A 16962-nucleotide genomic window follows, 5' to 3' on the forward strand; every position below is an offset into this window, starting at 1 on the left:
GTCACACCGGACAGACCACTTCTTGCCTTTTTCTCCCTCGCTCAGGCCACACCACCCTCCTTTTTTTTTTCAATGTTTATTTATTTATTTTGAGGGGTGGGGAGGGGCAGAGAGAGGGAGCCAGAGAATCCCAAGCAGGCTGCGCGCCGTCGGCCTGGCGCCTGACACGGCTCGTATTCACAGACCGTGAGATCATGACCCGAGCAGAAATCGAGAGTCAGAGGCTTAACCGGCTGAGTCACCCAGGCGCCCCAGGCCACACCACCTTCTCAACCAGGGACAATTCGAGGCCTGTTTGACATCCCGGTTCTTACTGAGAGGAGGTGAGTCTTAGATACACGGTTTGTTCTCGCGTGCGGGTGGGGGTCTGCGGGGGGTGCTGAGGGCAGGAGCGCGTACCGAGAGGCCCTCTTCCCAGTAGACGGTGGGGCGCACGGGGTCCGCCTGCACGGCCAGCAGGCGCAGGGCCCTCCCCGCCAGGCCCAGCTGCCGGGCGCGGAGCTCCTCGAAGCCGGTGCGCGGCGAGTGCAGGGCCCCCAGCTGCGCCAGCACCACGTGGGCCAGAGTCCGCTTCAGGGTGAACCATTTCTTCGGGAGCACAAAGCGCCTGCGGTTACTTTCGCCCGGCCCTGGGAGGCGCGGCCCCCTCCCGCCCCCGCGCCCCCGGGTCGCGCCCCTGGAGTCCCTGGTCTCAGGCCCCCGGGAGGGACAACATCCGAGCACTCTGAGAAACGCTCCCTTTTGCATCTGGGGGGGGGGGGTCTCCGGGGCTGAGGCGTCGGGAGGTCACGGAAGCCTGGCTGCAGAACCCGGAGGTGGGGCTCACCAACAAATAATTTAGTTTGCCTCAAGTTCAGTTTCAGGGCTATCTTCCACGTCTCCATAGTTACGTCAAATTAATTTGACTCATACTACATGAAATCTAGGAAAGTGTCTAAAGATGGCAGAATATGTTTCCTTCAGGTATTTTGCAAATTCGACTGCTCTTTAACAACACGAATTCAGCTTTGAGGAGCTCTTTAGCATGCCGACGTGCTTAGGCAAAGCACACGCACGCCCTGGGGAGGACAGTGCTTCGTGCACAGTCCGCCAGCAGACCCCCCCACCGACCGTCAGACGCGGGGGGGCTTTCTTCGGCAAGACCCCCAGGCCCGCCAGGCCCAGGGCTCCGTCCCGCCAGCCGCCCCCGGGTGGCCCTGCCATCACAGCACGGCTCCCGCAGACCCGCACGCGGGGGAGGCCCCTTGGTCTCGGGACGGTTACCAGGCCGACGGAGGTGTGGTCACTGACGCTCTGCAGGTAGCTGAGCAGCAGCTTCTCCACGGGGCTCTGCTCAAACTGGCGGGCCAGGGCCTCCGCCCAGATGAGCTCCAGCAGGTCCAGAGACACTTCCGCCAGGTGGAGTCGGAGGTGCGCCAGCCTCCTCCTCAGAGGCGTGTTGACGTTCTGTACCTGGGTGCGCAGAGACACAGTCAGGGCGCGGGCAGGCCCCGCGACCCCCCACGCCCCGTGCTTCCATCAGCTCCGATGAGACGTCACGGGCCGTCTCCACAGCCAAACAACGCCCGTGTCCCTCAGTCCCTCCCTCCTGGCGGCCACCAGCCACACTCCAGCACTCTGAGCCGGTTTGCGTTTTCTAGGGTTTCGTGCCCGTGGGCTGACGGCATGTGCTCTCTCCGGCGCTGTTCCCTTGCATAATTATTTCAGGCCCATCCACATCGCTGCACGCATTCGTGCCCGTTAACTGACGGGGAGAACCCGCCACAGGGCGTTTATCCACTCACACTCGGGGCCGGCTCACACGGTGGCCTGTGTCTAACTGCCAAAGCGTGGTCTGTGCTACGCCCCCAGCCGAGCGGCCGGAGGTCTGTCCCTCCCCGTCCTCGCTGACGATCAGTATGCTCAGTCTTCCCAATTGTAGCCATTGTCACAGCGTGCTGTGGTTTTCCGTGACCGTCAGCGTCTCGCTGGTTCACTGGTGGTCATCGTCCACCATCCACACGTTCCCCTTGGAGGTGTCTGCTCAACTGCCCTCTTTTTATTGGGTTGTTTCTTATTATTAAGTTTCAGGAGTGTTTTAAATTAAAAAGAAATTTTTAATGCTTCTTTATTTTCGAGAGAGAGACACAGAGTGGATCGTGGGAGGGGCGGGGGGGGTGGCACATAGAACCCGAAGCAGGCTCCAGGCTCCGAGCTGTCAGCACAGAGCCCGACACGGGGCTCGAGCCCACGAACCTCGAGATCGTGACCTGAGCCGGAGCAGTCGCTTCACTGACTGAGCCACCAGGCGCCCCAAGAGTGTTTTATATTCTGGATCAAATCTTGTCAGTCCTATGGTTCACAAATATTTTCTCCCAGTCCGTGCCTTCCCTTTTCATTCCCTGAATAGTGTCTTTTGAAGAGCAGACTCCAATTTATCAATTTATTCCTTCATGGATCATGCTTTTGTTGCCGTAGGTGAGAAATCTTTGCTGAACCCAAGGTCCCGAAGGTGTCTTCCTCTAGACGCTTTGTAGTTTCAGCTCTTACCTGTAAGTCTATGATCTGCTCTGAGCTCAGTCCTTCCATCTGTGTTTTGGGTGTGCATTTCCAGTGGCTCCAGCACCAATGTTTTATTTAGTTATTTTATTTTTAAAAATTTTCGTTAACATTTATTTATTTCTGAGAGACGGAGAGAGACAGAGTATGAGCGGGGGGAGGGGCAGAAAGGGAGGGGGACATGGAATCTGAAGCAGGCTCCAGGCTCTGAGCTGTCAGCACAGAGCCCAATGCGGGGCTCGAGCCCACAAACTATGGGATCATGACCTGAGCTGAAGTCGCTGGCCGAACCAACTGAGCCATCCAGGCACCCCCAGCCTACTGTTTTGAAGAGTAGCCTTTCTTCACTGAATTGCCTTTGCTCTTTTGTTGAAAATCAATTTTGTGTCTGTAAAGTGTGTCTATTTCTGGATTCTCTGTTATGTTCCATTGATCTCATGTCTTACTTTTACATTAAAACCACACTGCTTTGGTTCTTGTCACTTTATAATAAGTCTTAAAATCAGATAGTGTTAGATCTCCAACTTAGTTTTTCTTTTTAACTTTTTTAAATGTTTATTTATTTTTGAGAGAGACAGAGACAGAGTGTGAGCAGGGCAGGGGCAGAGAGAAAGGGAGACAGAATCCAGAGCAGGTTCCAGGCTCTGAGCTGTCAGCACAGAGCCCAATGTGGGGCTCGAACTCACAAACCGTGAGATCATGACCTGAGCCGAAGTTGGATGCTTAACCGACTGGGCCACCCAGGTGCCCCTAGTTTTTGTTTTTTAAAGTTGTGTTTGCTATGTTATGTCTTTTGCAATTCTATATGAATTTTAAAATAATTTTGTCAATTTCTGTAAAAAAAGTCTGCAGCTTCTTGGTCGGAACTACAGAAAATTTAGGGAGAATTGAGATCTTAGCAATATCAAGTCTTCTGGCTCATGAACGTGGTATATCCCGCCATCTGTTTGGGCCTCCTTCACTTTCTCAGCAATGTGTTACAGTTCTCAGGGTAGGCGTTTCCACTTTTTTATCAAATTTCATTTTCATTCTGTCAAATGGTATTGTTTTGAATTTTTTTATTTAAAAAAATTTTTTTAATGTTTCTTTTTGAGAGAGAGAGAGAGAGAGCATGGATGAGGGAGGTGCAGAGAGAGAGGGACAGAGAATCCCAAGCAGGCTCCATGCTGTCCACGCAAAGCCTGATGTGGGGTTCGAACCCACGAACTGCGAGACCACGGTCTGAGCCAAAGCTGGATGCTCGACTGACTGAGCCACCCAGGTGCCCTTGTTTTTGAATTTTTAATATCTGGTAAATTGTTGGGAGTATACAGAAATATAAAATTAATCCTTGCATCTTGTCCTTGCGTCCTGAAGCCTTGGTGCAACTGCTTGGTAGTCCCAGTAGCTTTATTATTATTATCATTTTTGTAGACTGCATGAGGTTTTCCATACACGTGATTATGCTGTCTGAAAACAAAGGCTGCTGTATTTCTTCCTTCCCAACAGGGCACTTTGAATTTCCTTCTCTCACCTGCTGAGTGGGCTACAACTCAAATACAACTCAGGAGGAAGGGGGTGAGAGTACATAGCGCTGTCCTAGCCCTGGACTTCCACCCAGGTGTGGTGGGGGTCCCACAGATGCCCTCTATCAGCTTGAGGAGTTTTCCTTCTATTAATAGTTTGCTGAGAGTATTTTTGTTCAATCAGGAATGAGTGTTGGGTTTTGTCACATGCTTTTCCACATCTACTGAGGTGATCGTATGTTTTTACTTTAATTTTAAAAAAATATGGCGAGCCAAATTGATTGATTTTGAATGTTACACAATTCCCGGGTGGCTCAGTCAGTTGGACATACGACTCTCGGCTTAGATCATGATCTCGTGGTTCATGAGTTTGAGCCTGTGTTGGGCTCAGCGCCGACAGCTTGGAGCCTGCTCGGGATTCTCTCTTTCCCTCTCTCTCTGCCCCTCCCCCACTCATGCGCACATGCTCTCTCTCTCTCTCTCTGCCTCTCTCTCTCTCTAAAAAATAAAATAAATATTAAAAGCAAAAATGAACTATTGGGACCTCATCAAGATAAAAAGGTTCTGCACAGCGAGGGAAACAATCAGGAAAACGAAAAGGCAACTGACAGAATGAGAAAAGATATCTGCAAACGACATACTAGATAAAGGGTTAGTATCCAAAATCTATAAAGAACTTATCAAACTCAACACCCAAAAAACAAGTAATCCAGTGAAGAAATGGGCAAAAGACATGAACAGACACTTCTCCAAAGAAGACATCCAGGTGGCCAACAGAGACATGAAAATATGCTCCACATCACTCCTCATCAGGGAAATACAAATCAAAGCCACACTGAGATAACACCTCACACTGGTCAGAGTAGCTAAAATGAACAAGTCAGGAGACTCTGGATGCTGGTGAGGATGTGGAGAAACGGGAACCCTCTTGCACTGCTGGTGGGAATGCAAACTGGTGAGGCTTCTCTGGAGAACAGTGTGGAGGTTCCTCAAGAAACTGTAAACAGAACTACACTACAACCCAGCAACTGCACTACTAGGTATTTATCCAAAGGATACAAACATGCTGATTCAAAGGGCACACGTTTATAGCAGCGCCATCGACAACAGTCAAATTATGGAAGAGCCCAAATGTCCATCGACTGATGAATGGATAAAGAAGATGTGGTTTATATACGTAATGGAATACTACTTGATGATGAAGAAAGAATGAAATCTGGCCATATGCAACAACGTGGATGGAACTAGAGGGTATTATGCTAAGAGAAATAAGTCAGTCAGAGAAAGACAAATATCATAGGATTTCACTCATATGTGGAAGTTAAGAAACGCAACAGATAACATAGGGGGAGGGAAGGAAAAATAAGATAAAAACAGAGAAGGAGGCAAACCATGAGAGACTCTTAAATACAGAGAACAGACTGAAGGTTGCTGGAGGGGAGGTGTGTGACGGGTTGGGCTAAATGGGTGATGGGCATTAAGGAGGACACTTGTTGGCATGAGCACTGGGCATCATACGTAAGAGATGAATCACCGGGTTCTACTCGTGAAGCCAAGACAACACTGTATGTTAACTAACTTGAATTTAAATAAATAAACAAAAAAGAACAACAACAACAGCAAAAGCATTAAAAAAAATTCCCAGGATAGTCCCGACTTGACATTGATGTCTTCTCCTCGTTACATATCGTTGGATTTAATTTGCTGAATTTTTGTTTAGAACGTTTGCATCTATGTTCGTGACGAGAGGCATCTATGTGAGGGTCTTGTTTTGGTATCAGGGTAATACTGGCCTCATAGGGTGCTCCCCTCTCCTCAGTTTTCCAGAAGGGTTTGTGTAGAATTGGTGTTATGCTTTCGTTACCTGTCCGCTGGGATTTGCCGCTACAGCTTTCCGGGTCCGAGGTTCTCCTCGTAGAAACTACAAATTCCGTTTCTTTAACAGATGGAAGGCTATTCAGGTGATCTGTCTCCTTTTGAGTGAGTTTTGGTTGTTTGTGTCTTTCAAGGAATCTTCCACATTATCGTGAAGTTGTTCAGGATAGCCCCTTATTATCCTTTTAATATGTGTGGGATCAACGGTGATGTCACACCTCTTATTCTCTGATATTGGTTATTCACGTTCTCTCTTTTCTTCCTGATCAGTCAGGCAGAAGTGTGTGTATTTATTGATCTGCTCAAATAACAACTTGTGGTTTTATTGATTTTACCTTCTAATTTAATGTTTCCTATTTTACTGATTTCTGCTCTGATCTTTGATTTCCTTTCTTCTGTTCATTGGGGAGCTGGTTCTTTATCTCCTTCCTTATGGTGAGGCCTGAGGTCATTAATTTGGGATCTTATTTCTTTTGTCATACGGTCATCTAGTGTCACAAAATTTCCCCTAAGCATTCCATTAGAGATGCCTTAAAAATTTTGATGCGTTTTTTCCCCCCTTCGGTTCAGAAACACTTTCCCTTTTGATTTGCTCTCTGGCTCATAGTTCTTTTGGTGGGTGCTACTCGTTTTCCATGTATCTGGGCAATTCCACCCATAGCTTTCTGGGTTTGTTTTTTAATTGAGGTAAAGTTCATGTAACGTGAAGTTAACTGTTTCAGAGTGCACAGCTCGGTGGTGCTTCGTGTGTTCGCAGCCTTGGGAGGCACCTCCTCTGCTTTCAAAATGTCTCTGTCATTCCAAGAGGGAACCCCTTACCCACTCAACAGCCATCTCTTCTCTATGGCCTCGCAGCCCCTCCCCTGCAACCACGAATCAGCTTTCTGCCTCCATGGGCTAAACTATTCTTTTATGCTGCTTTTTGATTTCTACGTTAATTCCATGGCAGTCTTGGTACACCATCTTTTTTTTTATTTATTTAAATCTCTTTATATTTATTGAGACTTGTTCTATGTTTAGGATCCAGAATATGATCTATCGTGGAGACTGTGTCGTGTGCCCACGAAACAAAAAGAATGCGATCCTGCTGCTGGGGAGATGCATTGTAAACACCCACTATGCAACCTGGTCGGTGGTGGTGCACAAACCTAGCTCTCTGCCTGAGGTCTTCTTGTTCTGTTAATACCGATTTGTTGGCCTCTCCGCCGCAGTGTCACAAGTCTTTCCTTCGTTTCTTTGGACGATCTGCTATTAGGTATTTAGAGTTTAGAACATGGCGTCTCCGTGGTTACCGGCTCCCCTTACACCGTGAAAGCGACCCGCTCGTCCCCGGGACGCTCTTCCTCCGAAGCCTGCCTGATGTGGGCGGGGCCGCCCGGCTTCCTTCGCTGTGTGTCAGCATCGTGTACCGTCTCCCACCCTTTTACTTCCGGCCTAGTCGTGTCTGTAAAGTGGCTTCCCTGTAGGCGGCACATGGTTGGATTTTGCTTCTTCATACCATCTGACGAGTTCTGTCATTTAACTGGGGATCCAGGCCGTTCTGGTTCGCGGGACTGTGACATGACTTGTTTGTCTCCTGTACGGCCCGGCTGTTCTTTATTCTCTTTCCCCTTTTTCTGCTTTCTTGAGGGACAAGTGAATGGTTTTTAGGATCTCCTAAGCCCTTCTTGGCTTATTAGGCATGCCTCTTTGTTCTGAGATTTTCGTAATCCCTTCGGGGTTTAGAGTATATTTTGCCACTCCACTCAGAGCACAAAACTCCTTCACACTACTCTTGTCACACGTCTTGTTTTCACGGGTGTTACCGACCTGATGCTATGCTGTTATCATTTTGCCGGAACAGTCAGCTATCCTTCGGAGAGATTTAAATGAGAGAAAATCGTCACAGGTTTTCCCGGGTAGCTCACACTCGCCGTGCCCTTCGTTCATCTGTGCAGATCACATTTCCACGTGGGGCCGATTTCCTTCCGCCTCAAGGACAACCGTGCGGTCCCGTCGCGTGTCTGCTGCCACGCGCTCGGCTCTTGGAGGTCCGGGGGAGTCTTCACTTCGTTTTCATCCTCGAGAGACGTGTTTGCTGGGGACCGATCAGCGGCCCTCGCTCCAGGCTCTTCGTGACGCTGCGTCACCGTCTTCCAGACGGCGCTCTTTCTGCTGAAGTCGGCTGCTCTGCACTTACCGTGTGCCTTCAATTCCGACCCGTCTCGAAGAGCCCTCGCAGCCGCCGGCCGGAGACAGCTGGGTCACAACGTGCCCTTGGCATACTTGGATTCCAGTAGGCTCCTAGTGGCTTTCAGCCATTATTTCCTCAAACAGCCTCTGTCCCCTCCTGGCCCTCCCCTCCTCGCAAGGTTCCGATTATTGCGCTCTCGGCACGTCGACTCACGGGTGTTCTGGCGATCTCCACTCTTGTCCGCGGCCGCCTCCGACCCTCTCAGTCTCTGCTCCCCTACCCATCCGGTGCGTGCCTCCCCACACACGTGGTTTTCACCTCTGTCAGTTCGCTCTCTCTCTTTATGTCTCCTGTATCTCCACTCGGCCTTTGGAGCGTGAGGAATGCAGTCAGTAGTAATTTTTAACATCCTTGCCTTTGAACTCTGGTATCTGTGCCAGTTCACAGACTGTTCTGAGGTGTATTTCCTGCTTGGGCATGGTGATTTTCGCACGCGAGTTTTGACTGGGATTTTGGCACGGTGATTTCTCACCCTTTGCCAGTCGTGGCGCATCTTGCTTTTTTGGCGGATGGACATTTGTGCCCCGCTCTTGCCTTTGCCCTGGGACCCCAGTGCGCAGACACTTGGATGACTTTGCAGGCTGATCTGGGGCAGGGCTCCTCCAGGGCCGGATCATCCCCGACTGGCCTCGGGGTCACGAGGTTGTCCGCTGGTGGGAGCAGGCGCTGCCCCAAGCCCGAGTGGGGGCCCAGCCCCGTACCTGTCCCCCTGGGTGCCCCTCGGCCACCCGGAGTGTGGACGGAGGTGGGGCCGCCTCTGCTCAGGATGACGGCACGGATGCTGACATCTAGTGTGTTGAACATCTGCTTCACGTTTTTGTCTACTTTTTGGTTATTTCAGAGGGGAGGGCAAATCCAGTCAGTGTCACTCCCAGAAGTGGAAGCCGGCGGCTTGTTTAAGGCAAGTGGGGGGCGTCTGTGCGTGCCCCGGGGGTGCTCCGGGCTCGGGGGGGGGGGCCCAGGACACAGACTCACCTCTTGCAGGGACAGTAAGGCCCGCACGCTGCAGAACAGCTCCTCTGCATCAGCCACAGCTCTCTGGACTAAGTCATGTGCCTCCAAGTAATACGCGGTTCTCTGCTCCTGGTCTTTCTCGTTCTGGGCACATAATCTTTATAAGACCAAGAGTGGGATTCAGAACAAAAATCTCAAAGCACTAACGAAGTGCGGAGTATACAATTTCTATGTGACTATATTTTTATTAGTACTTTAAATCCTTTGATGAGATGTCTTATACATAAAGATACAAAAATAAGTACGCGCCCTGTACTGCTTTTGTCAAAGTTAAATCTACACCTGGCAGACAGACCAATGAACCAACACAACGTTAACTGTGCTCATTCAACCACCGAATCTTCCCATTGGTGCTTTTCCGCATGTTTTAAAGTTCTCCCACGACCGCGTGTCACTTGTGTGATGACGGGCCAAAGGCCACCCTTCACACTGTGCACACTGTGAGCCTGTGTGCCGGCTCCTTCTCCCTCACAAAGGCCGCTGTTAGTGCCTTACACGTGGTTTTGAGCTTCGAAATGCCTGTGTGCACCCCAAGCACGCGGGTGGCCAGGGCGGGGTGGGTGGAGGAGAGGTGGGAGGGGGAGGGCATTTACTGAAGCCTCACTCCTCTGCCTCTGGGCCAGCGCCTACCCGTGATGACAGTGGGGACTTCGGGAGGTCACATGGGGGAGGGTGACAGAGCCCCACTGGAGGGCAGCGCCTGGGCTGCTCCTCAGGCCAGAGCCAGTGTGAGCAGGTGCAGGGGTGTGCGGGGTCGACGTGTGCGAGGCTGTGTGTGAACACCTGTGAGTGATCACGGGTGACGTGCCCACGTGTGTGTGACCGATGTGAGAACGCTGTGGGGGTGTGCGTGTGTGCCTGCGTGCGCGGGTGGGCCGGCGTGTGGGGCTGTGAGTGTACCTCCGTGTGTGTGCAGAGACGGAGCTGGTGGGACACTGGGGGGACTGGATGAGAGCAAGGACACCTCCCTGTGCCGCTGTCCTGGACGGAGGTGCCCGCGGCCACAGGGCGGGGCCAGGAGGAGGTTCTGCTGGAGGGCATCGGGGGCCGGTGGGGGCTTGACCCAGGAGGAAAGCTGGGCCTGTGGTCAGGACTCGGAGTGGGGGGGGGGGCAGTGGCAGGGAGGGGGCCGGAGGGAGAACGGCCTCGACAGCCCTGGGGGCAGTGCGCGGTCACAGGGGCTCAGTGACGGTGGGGGGGGGGGGGAGGGGGAGCAGCACGCCCGCCCGGGCAGAGCCCCGGGGCCCGGGAGGGCCGCTCACCTCTTTATCTTGGCGCGCTCTAGTCTTATATCCACACAATTGTCTCTGTAGCCCCAGGTGATCAACCTTTTCTCAATTTCCGTCAAGCAGTCGTCCATTTTGTTCAGCAGAAGCAAGCATCCGGGAGGTTCGCCATCAGCTGACTCCTGAGCGGCCTTGATCTGGAGGCTCACGCACCTGTATGGGACGTGGGCCGTCACGTGTGGCCTCCGCAGTGTCACCAGCACACCTGAGGAGCGCTTCCGGAAGAGCAGAGACCGCACGGGCCACACACATGCCTCCGTCACAACGCGATAAAGTCGGAAGGTAGCAGCCCGCACCCCGCCATCACATGCTTCTGGAAATTCAAAACCGCTCTCCTCTGACTCAGGGGCAGAAACCCACACGACGGGGCGGTCTTTGCACATCAGACCTGCGGGCCGCTGCCAGGGGGCGTCAGGGGCGCCTGCCGGGGGTGGGGGGGACAGGCTGGGTGACCCACGGGACCAGTGAAAACGGAACAGGACAGCGCCTCTCAAATACACAGCCAAGAACTGAACAAAGACAAAGCAGAAAATCAAGAAAACCAAAACACGACAAAGTCCCGGCTGCTCTGGTCAAGAAAGCCAGAGCTGCTTCTTTGTTGAGGTCAGTTAGCCGTGGGTGTGGAGTCTGATCTGGGAAAAGAGTGAGGGCACCGAGGAGGAGCAGGACCTACGAGAAACCCTCTGCGAAGTCACAGGGGAAGAGCCCAGAAACACGTCTACTAACACAACCGGAGGAAACGATTTTCTAGAAGGATAGAAGTTACCAGAAAGCTGGCTCAAAAACAGGCTGAAAGTCTGCAAGACCAGTAAGCACAGGAGACCCAGAGCTGCTCTTGGAGGCTCTGTCCCCAGTGCACCTGCCGTCTGCCCCCTGGGCGGGAGGCGCAGAACCACCGGCCAGAACAGAGGCGAACACGGAGCGGGACAGACCCCAGGGAGGTGTCTGCTCCCAGACGCAGTTCCACACTGACGGAGGGTGAAGGGTGGAGAAGACCCCGCAGCCAGCCCCCAACCGGGGCTGGGCCTGCCCCTCAGCATAAGGGGCGTCTGCTCAGAAGCGTGCGTCCCCTGAGAATTTAGGAACAAACCAAGCCACCTGCACCCCCGTCCCAAGAAAAAGGCACTTTGGAAAGAAAGAGACACTGCCCCCAGGAGCCCGAAGGCTGAAGGTCAGGCTCCCGAGATGTCCCCAGGCCTCCCTCCCCCAGGGGCCGCGTGCATGAGGCAGGGGGTCCCAGGGAAGGCTGTGCTCCAGAGCAGGTCGGCTGGGTAGGGGGTTGTGGGCGGAGGGCTCTCCACGTGACTCACTGCACGCGATAGGTTTGAGATGCCGCATAAAGGACAAAGTGAGCCACGACCGTCATGCGAATTAAGCTTTTCTTACAAAGGACTACCTGGCCTCTAGGTCTGTGGCCATAAACTCCAAGACGGGCACTCGGTTCGGTCTTTCTTTTTGCAGAAGCTTGAAGGTGTCTATCAGTCTCTGAAACAACTGGCAGACCTGGGGACAGCAACGTGGCGTCGGCGTGTGGCCCTCGGCCACCGGGACCGGCCACGGGCCCCTCTCGAGCGCACCCGGCCCCCTCACCGCCACTTCTCTGCCTTTGCCCTCCATGGACAGGAGCGTGTCCGCCAGGGTCAGGGTTGAGCTGTACCAGAACTCTTCACTGCCCCCCAGGCGCTGCGCCCACTGCACCAACTGCTTAGCTTGTCCGTAGTTTCTTTCCTTGTTCGCCAACTGCGCTAGAAGGTGCAGGCATCTTGCTTGGGCACAAGGATCATCAAGCTCCTGAAAGACATAGAAAGACAGGAAGGGGGTCGGGAGGGGGGGGAGAGAGAGAGACAGAGAGAGCAGCTCCGGGCACCAGGCCTTCCCGCACCGTGTCCACTGGGCTGCTCCCTGACCTCTGAAGGAGGCCCCGTATTTGCCCTCAGGGCACAGGGGTGGGGGGGCTTGAGGCCTGTACCTGTGCTAAAACCACTTCCAGGGTTCCAACAGTGCCAAGGGCCCTGGGAAGCCCCCTCCCCTTAGCGGCAGGTTCCAGTGTCCCCCCCCCCCACCCCCCCTGCCCAGGAGCCCCCGTCCAGATGCTGGCCAAGGGCCGGCAGGTGAGCAGATTTTGCACCCTAGTTGGCCAGGGCTGTCTCATCCCCCACCCATTGCGCATGGTCGCAGGTGGCCTGGGCGTGGGGCGGGGGTGCTGTTGGCCTCTGACCCACAGCCGGCAGGAGGACGCAGGCCGGAACAGCCGCAGTCCGAGGTGGCCCCGGACAGGGCAGCTGGCACGTAGCCCAAAGAGACCGAGGGCCTGGTGGGCCTGGGGCCTGCTGTCCCAAGAGCCAGGGCTCTGGACGGCAAATACAGGTTGGAGGCGGGGAGGGCGACAAGGTGCCTACAGGAGGCGGACGTGTGGGGGGTGGGGCTGGCCGGTGGAGCCACGGCAAAGAGACTGATGGCGGGTTGCCGTGGACGGAAGCGGGGCCCGTACCTGCAGACACCCCATGGACATGTCACCGGGCTGTGACTGCTATGGCCCCACAGAGGCGCGGCCATGGGGTGGGTGGCTCAGGGCGGTGGATGGCCGGGAGGGAAAGACCCGTGGGCACGTGGGACCCGTGTCAGGTTCAGGAGGGGCGGGGTGGCATCTGGAGGCGGCAAAGGTGGCCCAGCCACGCCCTGGGGACTGACTCTGCCCCAGGGGCTCTCAGAAGAGGCCGTGGCCAGCAGGGTGCTGCGGCCTCTCGGGCCCCACCCCTCGCACCCCTCCTGGCCCTGGAGTCTGGACCGCACGCGCCTATCTGGCCACCAGGCCTGCACACAGCTCTCCTGCTGGCCGAGACCCGCACGCCTGTCCCCACTGCCTGAACCTCCCACGCCTTGAAGTTTTGTGCCTTTATCGGGGACTTCTCTGTCTCTGACCACCTGTCTGGCTCTGTAGCTTTGCCTGGTTCCCCAGTGGACACAGTTCTCAGAGCCGGATGCAGGTAGAACCACCCATCCGCAGGCGTTGGAGGGCCACGATCTCCGAGGAGGGGAGCACACGTGGGCATCCATGCTCATGGGGACACAGCCCAGGAGAAAAGCAAGGGCCCAGCGTGGGACGGGAGGCTGGGCTTGGGGCCTCCAGGCACTAGAAGGGCCACTCATGGGGGACACCAGGAGGACCAAAGATCTGTGCTCGAGGACAGAGCAGGTTCAAGAAGCCCAGCGGACGGAGTAGTGGGGCCTAAGGAGCCGAGCAAAGATCTGAACAGCCAGGCCCGAGTGCTAGCCTTTCCAAGGGGGCTCGGAAAACCCCAGGCTTCCAGGGAGGCCCTGGAGAGGCCCCAGACACCTGCAGGGCCCACACCTGAGGAGACAGGACAGAACTCATGGGCGGGGGGCTCAGCCCGGGCCTCCAGGCTCTCAGCCTCCACACACAACGGCAGGAAACGCAATGCTGAACGGCCCGCTAGGAGCCCTACCATCCAAGAGAAAGCGGCCGTGGAATCAGGCCCACGGCAGCCAAGGGAAGCAGGGATGTTAGCAAACTCTGTGTACAGAAGGCAAGGAAACCAGAGGAACGTCAGGCGCAGGGCAGAGACTCAGATAGAAATCAAGATGGGCCTTCCAGGATGGCATGCAGCAGGCTGGCTTCCCAGCAGAGGGCGCACGTCCCCGCGGGCAGGGCGGCCTCTCACCTGGAAGGCCAGGTAGGCCTCCGACAGCAGCAGCCTCGCAGGCTGGTACAGATCCACCTCCAGCAGAACTTCCGCCTTGAGGGTCCACAGAAGGGGAAAGGACGTCCCCTCCAGCCCAGTCCCGGTCTCTCCGTTTATCTTCAAGATCTGCAAGGCATGGCAGGCACGTGTGCCCCCGCGGCTCCACGCCAGGAGGACCCGCTTCGCCGGGCCGGGCCCCCTGTCTCCACTGCGTGCGGTCTCCCGGGGCCTGTGTCTTCTGACCGGCTGTCTCACGTCCAGCACGCCCGGCACCAGGTGGCCCCTGCTCCCGCCCGAGCCCCGTGCTCCGTGGCCCTGCTGTCCTGTACCACACGGCACCCGCACCAGCACGGGAGGGGTCACCGAGCCCCTGAATTCAGCAAGACACCTGGGCTCCTGGCACGTTCCTACCAAGTGTCCCAAACGGTTGACTCTGGGGGCTCACAAACGGAGTCTCAAGTATGGAGCGGTGTCCCGAGCATGGTGGCCTGGACGGTTACTTTACTTCGGCGGCAAGACCGCCCAAAGTGTGCCCACTGCGTGGAGGGGAGAGCTGCTTGGTGGTCAGACTTCCGGGGCCCCCTCTCTAGCTGCCCGGGCCTCCACTGCCCTTCTTGGTGGGCCCTCCGTGCCGCCCCCAGCCTGTCTTCTCTGAGTCCTGCCCAGGCCCCTGGGGGGAGCACTCCATGGCGGTCTGTAGCCCCGTCTTCCCCAGAGACATCCGGGACCCACAGGGAGGGGACACGGGAAACCCGGCAGGAGGGTTTGGGCGCAACGCAGTCACGGCAGGTCCTGGCCAGTGGCTGGGGCTGCAGCCTCAGCACCGTCCCTGCCCAGCCAGGAACACGGTGCTGCGGGCAGAGTGGGTACCTTATCCTTCGCTATGAGCGGCTTTGTCTCTGCTTTCTGGACCGCAGTTACGGGCTCGGGCACCGTCGTCAGACTTTCTTCGGAGAGCAGTTCCTTGTTTTTCTCCTTTCTCAAGGCGATTTCTTTTCTGCAGCTAACATAAGTAACACAACTAATACGCCAAAGAAATACGATGGCCAAGAAATACCTGAAAATGTCCAACTTCATCGGTCGTCAAGAAATACAAATGAAAATAGCTACAGGAAGACTGAGATTACAGGTAATAGAAAATGCCCATGACTGCCCCCAGGCACAGCCCCCATCCCAGGCACTGACCCCAGGCACAGATCTGCACCCCCCCAGGCACAGCCCCCACCCCAGGCACTGACCCCAGGCACAGATCTGCACCCCCCCAGGCACAGCCCCCACCCCAGGCACTGACCCCAGGCACAGATCTGCACCCCCCCCAGGCACAGCCCCCACCCCAGGCACTGACGCCAGGCACAGATCTGCACCCCCCCAGGCACAGCCCCCACCCCAGGCACTGACCCCAGGCACAGATCTGCACCCCCCCAGGCACAGCCCCCACCCCAGGCACTGACCCCAGGCACAGATCTGCACCCCCCCAGGCACAGCCCCCACCCCAGGCACTGACACCAGGCACAGATCTGCACCCCCCCCCAGGCACAGCCTCCAAGGCCGAGGGTCTCCCCACAGCCCACCGTCCGGCTGTGATGAAGGATGGGGCCTGGGGCTGGAGGGGACTCAGCCGAGAGCAGCCCCAGGTTGGCCAAATCGTCCCTTCTGGACAGGGGAGCGTGTCCCGCCGACAGGAGACCTAACAGCCGGGGGAGGCGCCGTACCTGGCCTGCTCCATGTCACAAAGGTATGTTTGCCCGACCACCTCTTCATGGTAAGTCGCTGCTTCTTGCAACTTCAAATCGGAACAAACTAGGGCAAGTCTAGGGGCAGGGGGCCAATAAGGAGAGTTAATGGGGTCACACAGGACCTGGTGGATCAGAGTCAGGCTGTACTAGGACCTGATAAAAATTGGTAAACGGAAAAAGAAATGTATAATTTAGTGAGGTTTTCAATAATGTTTAAACCCAAGCAAAATTACACAGGTGACTCTACCAAATTTCAGGCAGAGAAAATTTTAATACTCATTCATGTATTTTACTCAATACCTACTTATGGTCTCAGGGTCACCTTCAGAGGTAAAACTCCGGCACAGTGGCTGGGGCTCTGACCATCTCCCCCCTCAAGGAGAGAGGCTCCACTTTGATTCTGGTGTAAAATGGTTGTATTTTGAAATGATGTCAAGCTTGCGGCACAAATACCATAATTACTATACGCCCCTCGCCCAGATTCCTTCAGTGTGAACACTTCACCACATTTGCTTTACCGTTTTCTCTTCCTCCCCCAACACCCTATATTTTTTTCTGGATGATTTGAGTGTCGGCTACAGGCACACTGGCCCTTTATTCTAACACTTCAGCGTGCATTTCCTTAGAACAATGATCTTCTCTTAAAGACCAGGTGGAAATTGTAAAATAAAATTACTATTTTATGTTCAAATATATTGATTGATTTGGTTTTACAAATCATAGGCACTATTATTTATAGAAATAGTTGACTGCAGAATTAATATATGAAAACGCTGTTTGCTTTTATATTGCTTCGGGGAAATTTTCATTTTAGCCACCTAAATGCTCCCCAGTTACCCTGAAAATAAAACAGCTATACTGACCGAAGATGGTACAGATCTTTGAGGCTCTTGCTGTCTACCACGGAGGCTGCAATTAGTACGCCCAATTGCAGGACTGGGATGGTGAGCTCGTAAAGGGACATCTTCTGCAGGGCTTTGACCAAGTGGTCCAGATAATATAAACTGTATGTCTACATAAACACACAACAAACATGTAAGGTCAAAGAAGGGAGGAAGGTTAGACCACTAG

General features: G+C 54.6%; 1 protein-coding gene and 1 long non-coding RNA gene across 16 annotated transcripts in view; one reads left to right on the plus strand and one right to left on the minus strand.

Moving 5' to 3' along the window:
- The window catches only part of CFAP46 (cilia and flagella associated protein 46), a 96739-nt gene that overhangs the window by 21629 nt on the left and 58148 nt on the right, over window positions 1–16962 (minus strand). For all 15 annotated transcript variants that reach the window (XM_045040902.1, XM_045040901.1, XM_045040905.1 and 12 more), the window contains 10 exons: window positions 16755–16903; window positions 15868–15966; window positions 15026–15158; window positions 14135–14281; window positions 12042–12242; window positions 11848–11954; window positions 10428–10604; window positions 9127–9262; window positions 1264–1452; window positions 400–588 (listed from right to left, as the gene is read on the minus strand). In XM_045040902.1, the coding sequence (XP_044896837.1) occupies window positions 400–588; window positions 1264–1452; window positions 9127–9262; window positions 10428–10604; window positions 11848–11954; window positions 12042–12242; window positions 14135–14281; window positions 15026–15158; window positions 15868–15966; window positions 16755–16903 (1527 nt within the window). The remainder of the gene's footprint in view (window positions 1–399; window positions 589–1263; window positions 1453–9126; window positions 9263–10427; window positions 10605–11847; window positions 11955–12041; window positions 12243–14134; window positions 14282–15025; window positions 15159–15867; window positions 15967–16754; window positions 16904–16962) is intronic.
- Window positions 157–16080, plus strand: LOC123380969. The gene is made up of 3 exons (XR_006587461.1): window positions 157–323; window positions 15159–15284; window positions 15689–16080. It is a non-coding gene; the product is annotated as an uncharacterized LOC123380969 (long non-coding RNA).

This window comes from Felis catus, chromosome D2, assembly GCF_018350175.1.
Source record: "Felis catus isolate Fca126 chromosome D2, F.catus_Fca126_mat1.0, whole genome shotgun sequence".
Lineage (NCBI taxonomy): Eukaryota > Metazoa > Chordata > Mammalia > Carnivora > Felidae > Felis > Felis catus.